At 41.1% G+C, this 11,026-nt stretch overlaps 1 protein-coding gene across 2 annotated transcripts in view; it reads right to left on the minus strand.

Moving 5' to 3' along the window:
• Positions 1-5,430, minus strand: part of IL31RA (interleukin 31 receptor A) — a 43,542-nt gene extending 38,112 nt beyond the window's left edge. Inside the window, exons 1-3 of one of the 2 annotated variants that reach the window (XM_081881428.1) lie at positions 4,221-4,410; positions 3,871-3,988; positions 1,529-1,737 (exon numbers count right to left, since the gene is read on the minus strand). In XM_081881428.1, coding sequence (XP_081737554.1) covers positions 1,529-1,737; positions 3,871-3,988; positions 4,221-4,395 — 502 coding nt within the window. In that variant the 5' untranslated portion in view covers positions 4,396-4,410. Of the gene's footprint in view, positions 1-1,528; positions 1,738-3,870; positions 3,989-4,220; positions 4,411-5,390 lie in introns of those variants that run through there. The other variant, XM_081881430.1, reaches the window with a different exon arrangement.
• Positions 5,431-11,026: the final 5,596 nt, after the last annotated feature.

Consider the following 11,026-nt stretch of genomic DNA (forward strand, 5'->3'; position numbering starts at 1 on the left):
TTGTGTCTGTGTTTTGTAACGTGTGTTTGTCTCTAAAAAATGTGAAAACCCAATAAAAATTATTATTAAAAAAAAAACAAAGACAGAGCACACACAAATGGGGTGTTGCTTGTACATCTAATACAAATATTGCCTCTCTAGCGTCTGAGGCAAAGGTCTTCTACATCATTTGCTACCTGATCCTTCTACAGGAGATCTGAAGGATCAAGCCTGGGACCTGCATACCAAATATGTACTCTGTCACCAATCTAATGACTTTCCAAGACAAAACCATTTGACCTTCAACAAGCTGATACTCTAGTGTAAGATGTGCCATCACAAAACGTCACTAACCAAAGCCAGAGTACATATTGAACCCCTAATCCTAACAGCCATACTGGTATTGCAGTCACCATGAGTTCTGAGGCTGTCCAATCACAGAGATCTCAGCCATCTGTCATGGATGGATGGATGCTTTAGCAGTGTGTCCTGCATTGCAGGGGGTTGGACTAGATAACCCTTGGGTCCCTTCCAACTCTAAGATTCTATGAATGTTGGAATTTCCCACTCATTCAAGTTGGGGGGTTGGAATTGGCTTGACACCTTGATTGCGTAGCGGAAAACCTCATTAGTTTTCTGTGCCCTTCTACCTTCAGCCTCCCTCCTTGCATCCTACCCTCTAGCAGTTTTAAGAGCTGTTTGAAAGGCCTTATGCATACATCAGAGCTGGACTACAAAACAGTTGTTTAATTCAGGAAAAAAATAACCACGCCAAGTAGACAGGAAAGTGACAAGTAGGCTTGTCTCCTTCAAAAGGCAACTGATTTGTACTGCTAAGGGAAGAAGCGAGATAATGTGGAAATGTAGCTATGCATTATATTATGGCACTGCTTATGAGCCATATTGCAGGAAACTATGGACCACTTAGAAACAAAAAGCTGAATTTGTCCAAAGTGGTAATGCGTATAAATGAAAGCATGGAAAGGTTTCCAAGAGATGAAGCTTTTCAAAATCCGCATAGGAATGTAGATTTATGCAAAATAGAATTCTTCAGCAGGGTGCTGTCAGTGTACCAGAGAGACTGGGCTGGTACCCTAAATGTTCCTGGTAACTTAAGAGTATTAAAGTATTAATGCTTGCTGCCTCCTTCTCAAAGCCTAGGAAGCTTCTGCTCTGCTTATGGAGGGAGGTGCAATGCTTCAAGAGGGTCCAAGAGCCCTTCTACCATCTTCCCTAAGCCCACTCGGCTTTGGTAAGGAGGCAGCAGGGCTCCAGTATCCTGTCAGAGGCCTGGCAACTCCTTCCCAAAGCCTGGGAAGCTTCTTCCCAGCTCATGGACAGAGGCACAATGTTTATGCGCATGGCGTTGTCCTGTCCCAATCACACTTGGAAGCTGGTGCCTTTGGCGCTAAATGTTATCCTACGAAAATATTCACTGCATGCCACTGGAATTCTTTTATCTCTGCAGTAGCAAAAGATGTATTGCATAAGAGCCGCTTACTCAAACACAGTCTATGTTTCTCATATTTTAAATTGCTTCTGAACTTACAAATTGTTACAGAAATTATGCAAACAGGCTCTGAGGTTGCTTTCCCCAAGCTATTTCTTGCTGTCACCCGGACACGATATTCCCGAGCAGAAATTGGTTGATTGAATAATGTACATGAAGCACTTTTGGTTGAGCAGCTTAGTATCTCATCGCCTAATGTCGAAGCCCCTTTCGCTGAGCAGTTTTCTTCCTCATTCGGTGCTAACATCCTGTTTGTGAAAAATGCAGACGGTGGGGAAAAGAAGAAAATTAGTAAATATTTTTGGGGGAAGAAGTGGTTAAGAAGCTCACATTTAGAATCAAATCCAGGACAGAAATATGTTGAGCACAATTTAGAAAAGAACAGTAAAAGGTGAATTATGCTTTTAATAATGACAACCAAAAGTTGAGAACATTCAAGTGCCACAGATTTCAACAGAAGAAATTTAAAGCATGTGTTTCTCCCTCCCACAGAAATTAATAGGATGAAAATGTGGTGCAGCCAACCTAGATGCAATATGAGATTCTTGATTAAGATCTTACATGTGTATTTATTTTATTTTATTTTAAATAATATCTTTGTATGCATTGGTAACCACACACAGCTACTTTGAAGATTTAAAAAAAAGTGTTCTGGGACAGTAAGTTAAACTTTTTCCTCTCTTACCCCTCTCCCACAGAGCTATTAGTTCTACAGGTGAAAAATCAGACATGGGTGGGAGTTAATTTAGATCAAAGAAAGGGCAAAGGAGAAAATGATAAACTTGCTCTCCCAGTAGCCATCTAAGGCTGCTAACCTGAGAGAGGGCATGCTAAAAAAGAAAAAGAAAACAACCCTATGGGAGATCTACATCACAGATGTCCCATGTATCGTCTGAAGTCTCGTTAGTCCTGGGTCACCACCATAAAAGTGCCCAGCTGTAAACCAGCCAGAAACCCCAACGTCCCTACCACTCACCCTGCTAAGGACATGGAGGTACCTTGTGCTTAGCAGCTGGAGCTGAGTATTGCCTCTTACTGCACCTTCCTGACCACATATCCCCAATTAAAAACAAAAATTATTATTTGCATTGTCAGTGTGGAAACACTATGGATAGTAATAAAGTTCTAGGCTGGATAAAGTCAAGGGTTTTTATAAGCAGTACAGGTGGCAAAGAGAGAAGCACAATTCCTTTTCCTATAGATATTAGTTAAGGCTGTATCACCATTGTCATTTGTCAAGCACATATGGCTGTTTTTGGAAGCATTATTAAAAAAACCCAACAACCTCAGAACAAAAGCTGACTTTGAGATACACATGGGAAAAAAATATTTCTTTTCTACTCTGAAAAAAATGTTATTGCAGTGAATAGATATTGAAAAGAAGATGGCATACAGTGAATGCACATGGGCGAAGACTTTTTGTGGGCTGTATCCAACCTTTGTTATAATTACAGACCCATTGAATTTAATAGACATAAATGGATAGATATATGACACATATGAGTGGAAAGAGGGGCAGAAAGTAAAACTTTATGGTACAGGCCACCCCCAAGCCCTGCCAAGCTTGTGCATGGGATTCCAAGGGTCTTGGTCCTCACCATGGGCTGTGCTCCTTTGGAGAATTGAATGTGTAGCAGAGACTGTCATAGCTTTAATAAATATGATTTATTCACATATTAACACCAGAGTTTGGAAGGAGTCCAGATCTTACAGCATGGTCATCTCAAGAAGGGTTTGTTTCCCTCAGCAGTGCAGCACTTGAGCCCAAGGCATCTCTCCCAGCCTGCTTTCAGCCAACCTGCCCAAGATGGATCTCAGTCTTTTTTTCCTCACCATTCTTCTTCCCAGCACACCTTGCTCTTTTCCTGTCACCTCTCTCACACACAGTTACGCTGGCAACCTTTCTCTGCCCAGCCCAAGGATTCCTCTTAGATAGGCAGTCAACACTTTGCCATGTTAACAGTTTTGCTCTTCACTAGCTTGGCCAGGCTGATTGCATAAACCAGCATAGGAATTCTTTGTCTGACACAATTCTGCAGCTTGTATTTTCATTCATATCCCAAATAATAAAAATCCTACCATTTATAGGGTTTAGGGCAGTCCCCACTCAAACTTCCAGCTATATATAGATAGTTGTTGTAGAGATATTTTTTAGGAGGTTGTATGGCTTTATTCCTCTTAATCTCACTGTATTTCTGAAAATTTAATTATATTGGTGTACAACCCTGGAATTCATTTTTGGATAAAATGCATTTTGTGTTCTGCCACAGACCCCATGGAAGCCATTTTGTACTGTGCCACAGCATACCCATAGCAACCACTTCGTGACTGGTACTCACACCCCTTTATATAATATTAGTAGCCAAACTCTTAGCACTTACTGTTTAGTGAGAGTATAGACTGTTTCAGGGTCCCTGTCATGTGTCCAGACGCAAGTAAGAGTTGAGCTACTTTTGTAATAAAAGAGGCAGACAATTATTTCAGGAGGCCGTGGAGGAACTGCAACCAAGAAAGGCAAAACAATAGATTTCTCAGGCATTTGAATGACCAGCTTCGCTTGGTAAAAAGACTTTATAAACTACTTGGCATCAGTAAAATCTTACAATTTAAATCTTTTAAAATATTACACCCACCAGGATCCCATTCTACGTAAATATTTTCAAAGGCTTTCAAGTATTGTTAAAGTGCTTAAATCACTCATTTTCAATTCAAGACTTTTAAGCTTACTTACACCCTGATCTAACTTCAGAGTGAGCCAGGTGTTGCTTTTTAACCGGAGAATCAACAAAACATTTAACGTGAGCTCTTCCATAACTGAAATTATGAATCACTACTCCAGAGACAGACTCATTGATAATTTGGTAGTTTTCTTCTGCAATCACAACATCGTTCAGTGTCCAGATCATATGACTTGCATTTTTATAAGGAAAAAGTTTTTTGCCCAGTCTACAAAAAACTTTCAAGGCAGAACCACTTCCAATTAAAGGGGATGAAGGAAAGATGTGAGCCACAGCATCTCCATCTATTTTTAAAGAAAAATCACTTAGATCAGATATATTAACAGCAAAACACAAAGCAACACAGTAGTGATGGAAAAGGGAACAAAGAAGGGTTCTACCTCATCCCTTTAACAGATTCATGTGTTGTCTCCCACCCCTCAGACTTGACACACACATTTTTTCTTTAAAAAGTAATTTTTATTAAATATTTTCTTGGTTTACAAAAGTATGTGCATTGTCTCCTTTTTCAGGTTGTAAAATCTTTTGTACAGATCAGTTACTGTACATTTGTTATGAGACATTAGTGTTGAGTACAGTATAAGGTCGGGAAGAAGTGGGGGGGAGGGGTGATGGTGAAATTTATATTTTATTTTTATTTGGGGGGGGGGGATGTGGGGTTTTGTGTCAGCATCAACTGGATAACATGTTTTAATTCCCCACATAGTTTTTCATAATATGGCATCTTGGACTTTTTGCCATTATACAATGACTGTGGAGCCAGTTTAGACTTCATACATTTGACAGCTTTCTTTGTGCCACTCAGGGCCAAACTAGACTCAGCACTAAACAAGTCAGTGGGAATCACATCAGTGTGTGTTTGCTTTTTGAAAAGCAGATATGGTTTTGGACAGCAGCACACAAGGAACGCAGGTTTAACTTTTCCACCCCCAACTGTGGTATCAACAGCTGGCCCAAACCACCTATTTAGCCCTAGGAGGAACTTCTCTTATTTCGGGTTTAGTCCAGTTAAATTAGATGTTTTCAACTGTTTATAGTGTATATAGATCGCCCGCCTTCATTCAAGTCAGCAGGAGGAAGTTGATACTATTGATTTCAATAAAAAAAAAATTGTAGGCTTAGGATTGCAATCTAATAATAAGTGCAGAAAAGGTTCAACGTACCTAGGGAGCAGAATCCACAAGGCATGATTAAGATCCAAAGTGAGGCTTGGAAGATTTTATTTAGAATCATTGTGTGTGGACAGAAAACGCTGTAAGAAAATTAAGATTGTTTTCTCCATTCAGGTCAGGAGCACTCCTGTATTATATAGTACAGGCATCATCATCCCCCCCCCCACTTACACATGTTGCACTCGCGCATGACCACGAGTCTGCACCATGGAAAGAAAGAAAGAAAGAAAGAAAGAAAGAAAGAAAGAAAGAAAGAATAAATGATAGACAGATCCATACCAGGAAATGGCAGGAGAGAGCTGGAGAGTCCTTGTGGTTTACAAGAAGACCCTCCCCAGAGCCCAAAGAAGCACCAGTATGGGTGGGAGGAAGCCTTGAAAAGACACAAGGTGCACTGAGGGCTTTGTTTAGGCTACCAGCCAGCAGTCAGCAGCCTCCAGCCAGAGACTCTAGATATTTTGGTCTGGATTGGAGAGAGGGTGGGGGAAGAGAGCCTGGAGAACAGGGGGAAATAGGCATTTAGGGGCTTTTTTAAAAAGTGCCCCCCACTTTATGTGATTTCACTTATGCACGTGGGGCCCCGGAATGTAACCCTTGCATAAGTGGTGGGTGGGAAATGCTCCTGTATTATATAGTATATATTTCTATCTGGTGAGCAAACAGTATAGTTTATAATGAAAATAAAATTGTTTGACATATCTTCCCTCAGCTACATTTCCAAAGGAACCAGAAACCATCATTCTACTATTACTTCACACATTTCAGAGTTGACTCCTGAAAATAGATTTCAGAGCTGAATTTTTTGCTTTTTTTTTTTTTTTTTTTTTTTTTTGAGAGAGAGAGAGAGTCCTAATGCTGTAACACAGAACTTGTGAAGCAGTCTTCCTATTTATTGGGGTCAAACGATTTAGAAAAAACCTGCAAACCACAAAGCAGTATTGCCACCATTATTGCCACTCTCCACAATCCCAGTGCTCCTAGCCAGTTTTTCAACAGTAATGCATGTATGTATAGTATAGTATAGTCCCTGGGATCTTAGTGGTTATAATGGTTGTCCCCTCTTCTGTTGCTATTTAGCTGCCACATCCCATTGGCCCCTCCTGCTCAGTTGGTAGAACTTGAGACTCTGAATCTTGGGTACGTTGGGCAAAAGATTCCCACAAAGTTCCTGTTTGAACATAACATTACAGTTTAAAATAAGCTTTCTTTTTGCTCCCTCGGGAAGCACTGGGGCAAGAAAAAGTCTCCTCTGCCAACACTGCCCTACATTTGGCACCAGCATGGATGCAGGAATTGCCAGGAGGAGGCATACAACATGCCATCCTTAAGGACTCCACTCCAGATTTGTTAAATCCATTGTGGGGAATGGAAAAATCAGGTTGCTACCTCCGAGTATAGGATGGTATATAAATTCAATAAATAATAACATGTTTTTCAGCTCACTGTTAATTCATGAGTCAATTGCTTCCATTCTATGATGTTCACTATTTGTAGGAATGGAATCATAGAATTGTAGTGTTGGAAGGGATCCTGAGGTTCATCTAGTCCAATCCCCTGCAATGCAGGAATCTCAGCTAAAATGGCCATCCAAGCTCTGCTTAAGAACCTCCAAGGAAGGAGAGTCCACAACCTTCTGAGGGAGACTGCTCCAAAGTTGAACAACTCTTACTGTCAGAAAGGTTTTCCTGAAGTTTTGTCAAAATCTCCTTTCTTGTAACTTGTGGGATTTACATTTTTCTTTTCTTTTATACTATCTAATGCAAAAAACCCAACCCCTTAGAATTAAAGAATTCCCAATCTAGGATTAAAAACTGAATGAAGCTTACTTTTGGTTACTCCAGGCTTTGAGCATGACAATCATGAGGTGGTGAAAGGCATCCTATTGTTGCTGTTGTTAAAAAATCAGGCACCAGGAACGCTTCACCTACTGCAAAGCTTCGAAAGACTTACCAGTAGAATCTGACCTACTATCTGCCTACTCCTGGTAGAAGCCAAATTCCAGTGCGGAACAGGCTGCCTACACCCCCCCCCCAGCAACTTTGCTTTTTTAAGGGCTGCCGGGAACTGAGATAAACTTCAGTGCCCAAAATTCTTAGGTGGGAAGTATGTTCTTCAAATGTACTTTAAAGGTATTGCACATCAAGTTGAGAGTTATTGAAAGATAAACAACATGCGCACGTGGGTCAGACCAAAGCCCTTTAAAGCTGCACCTGTCCAAAAGTTCTTAAAGATAATATATGTCCTGTTTTGAGGGTCTGGGGTCAGGAATCCAAAGGTGTGAAGGACTAAATGGTGTTCTCTACCCGATGGATCTTTCAAGTCCTCGACTTGAACTGTTAATATCAACAGCACAAAGCTAACAAAAAACCCCGCTGAGTTTGGGCGTGAAAACAGCCTTTAAAAGGAAGGAAGGAAGGAAGGAAGGCAGGAAGGAAGGAAGGCAGGCAGGAAGGAAGGAATCTGGGGAAGTGCAGGAGGTGGGGGTGGGAAGAAGTGTACGATGATGGGGAATGGGAGAATGAAAAAGCAAATGTGGCGCTTGAAGCCAAAGGACTCTTGATGGCATAAGCTGAGTAAGAAGCTGCCCTTGTGCAATAAAAGATGCAGGAAAGGAAGAAAGGGAAGCGAGAGGAGCATCTTTTCGGTTGCAACAACTGCCTAGAAGCAAGGCAGGGAAGTGTCAGTCGAGCCAGGGAAAGGAGTGTGTGAAGAGTGGAAACCTTGGGGCTCAGTCCACTCACTGCTCCTGGGGCTCCCCTACCTCCTCAAGCTACAGCAGCCTGCCATGTGGTCTTTGCCAGAGCCTGAGGCCGAGCTTTATATGTCTTCCCCGCCCACCATTTTCCTTCTCTCCCTCTAGGCAGGCCTCTTCGGCCTCCAAACTTGGAGAATTGTGGAGACTTCCAGTTCTAACTCACACAGAGCACAGCTGAAATGATTGAAAAGCATTAAAAATGTACTCAATGAACTGAGGTTCTGCTCCCCACCCCACCCTTGTAATGTCCTTTTTTCGGGGAGATGAAAAGATGGGCTAGAATGCATTGCGACTAAAAGTGTAGCTACTTAAGGAGAGTGAGGGAGGAACACCACATGCGCAGACGTGGAATTATTTTTAGTTATAAAGTAAGAGTTGTGCCCATCACCTCAGACAAAATGGAGCGGAAGGCCACGTAGGCTGAACTCATAACTACAGAGGACATGTCGATTAATTCTTGGTGGACTTATGACGTTGCCTTCACGTTTTGGGAGTTTATAAAAACATTAATTGCATAGCCTTGTTTTGTTTTTGGTGAATGTGCCTCTGTTGCATTATATGTCTATTTTTAAATATGCTGTGAAGACTTTTCCCCTAATAAACTGTGGTCTAAAGAGGTGAACGATGCGACTGAGGCGTAATTTACGGCTTTTTCTGGCATGTTCTTTCGGAGAGAGAAATTCATCCATAACAAAATTGCTACGTTGCTTCTTGTGAAAACAGTCCTGAAAGTCCTTCTTGTGAAAATCCCAAGGGCTAGGCCTTACTATTAGGCCGAGCGAGGCAACCACAGGACACATGAAAGGACCTCAAATTCTTAGTTATTATTGTATTTTTACTGTGAGGGGAAATATAGTTGTCTTTTGCACCAGCCTGGAATAAGAAGTGCCATATCTGCCCATTTTTTTAGAGCAGAAAGCAGTTCATTTCTTTACAAAGAGATGCTTTTCAGAGACAGGGCACTGCTCAACCAGGAACTTAAATATATTGTTGTGTGAGAAATGTAGTTATATTCAGGGATGCCAACTTGAATAAAATATTGTGGGGGGGGAGCCCCACCCCACATAATCAAGCACAAGACATGGCACATGAACCCCATCTGAATGGCAATGCCTATCAACTTTTGGCTGGTGGCCCCCTCACATATTTCAGCTGGGGTGAAGGGACCTCGGCCCCCCTATGGTTACTTTGTTGGTTTTCTCTGATTTTAGTACTTTCTGAATAGGTTCTGAAGGGCTATTTTAGGTAGTTCTTACAACTTTCATAATGGCCCTCACAATAGTATTGGGGTGCATAAAATGACTAATAGATATGAAGTAAGTTGCTATGCAATTTACAGGCTTGCACAAGCATCTTACATGAGGTTAACATTTGTTCATTCCACCGAGATTTGCGCTCAGGAAAACTTCAGTGTTGACTGTGTTAATTGTATGGATGCTTTGCTGCAATTCAGGAAAGCAAGCTGTTTTTCCTTGAGAGCAAGGAAAAACAGAAGGAATTCATTTGTTTGCTTCTGTATTTTTAAAATGAGCAATCGTACCTTAGCTTGCAGTGTTTCCTATAAGAACCTTGGATGGTAAAAATGTTTCCCCAAGATACCAACTAAACTGCATAATTTCAGGGAAAGATCCTAGACATGACTACATGCAACCAAGCAGAATTCTAGAGTTCATTTAAAGACTATAGGAAAGGCCAGGTGGTTGAGTAGGAGTGTTTGGCGCTGCTCTCTGAAGGCACTTGAACAGCACCTGCTCCCCTGTAAATTAAAGTGGAGAAATGATTTGGGCCAAGAAATACCAACAGCCGTCTGGGGAGGAATCATAGCAGGCTAGAAGTTCCCTGTTGACAGCTCATCAGCAGAGATAATTATGTGGTGATTAATGATAGCCAAGCCATAAATCTTGGCTATCACATCATCTCTGGAGAAAAGGGCTGCTTTTCCATGGCAGGAACTGAGAAACCTTCCAGGGACCCATACGTGGAGCGGTGAGTGACCAACAGAGGAAGAAAAACAATTTGTCTAAATGCTACATGCTACTCCTAGGGATTCTTCCAAATGTTAAAAAAGGGAGATCAAAGTTGTACTTAATCCAATCTATTATTATAGCAACAGTTGCAACTCATTCATTTTGAGGGGGTTACTGCAAAATGCAACTATTGACACATCATTCCGCTTTATTTGTGTAAGTAGTTTTATGAGTATCAAAGAAAAATGGGTGAACATCAAGAACGGAACTTAACTTCAGCTTATAGCCACTCTGACCATTACTGAATTTCAAGCAAGTTTCTTTTTTCACATCCTCAATCATGGTCAGAGTGTTTGCTGCTGAAAGTGTCACCAATGCACTTTCAGGCTGTACTTATGTATTTTTGATTAGATACAATTACTGAAAATGTCAAAATCTTTGTCAAGCTCACCTGTATGTTCTCATATCCAAGTGTGACAAAACCATACATGTTTTGTGAAACTTTTGTCCTGGGCACCAGCTCAATCTGCTAAGGAAACAGGGTGATGTGTATTTGCAATGTCATCAAAAGGAAACGCCTGCACAGTAGCAGCTGCAGTTGTGTACAGTACTAGATGAAAGTTTTAATTCCAATGTACTTTCAATGTAAGAGGGGGAAAAGAACACTGTGCAGCAGGGGAGAACAGAAAATACAAGGTGTATTGCCAACATTCACGCCAATGTACAAAAGTCCACTTTGATCATGAATATTGTTTGCAGTCAATTTGTAACCATCATACAAGCCATGATGATACTATTTTTTGAAAGGTTTGAGGGAATTAGTGAAAAGTAGGAAGTGTTAAGCTTTCTCCTTGCCTTAATACCTACATGTCAAAAAGCACAGGGCGGTGTGATTATTATGTACT

The sequence above is a fragment of the Podarcis erhardii genome (assembly GCF_964252035.2).
Source record: "Podarcis erhardii genome assembly, chromosome: 11".
Taxonomy (NCBI): Eukaryota; Metazoa; Chordata; class Lepidosauria; order Squamata; family Lacertidae; genus Podarcis; species Podarcis erhardii.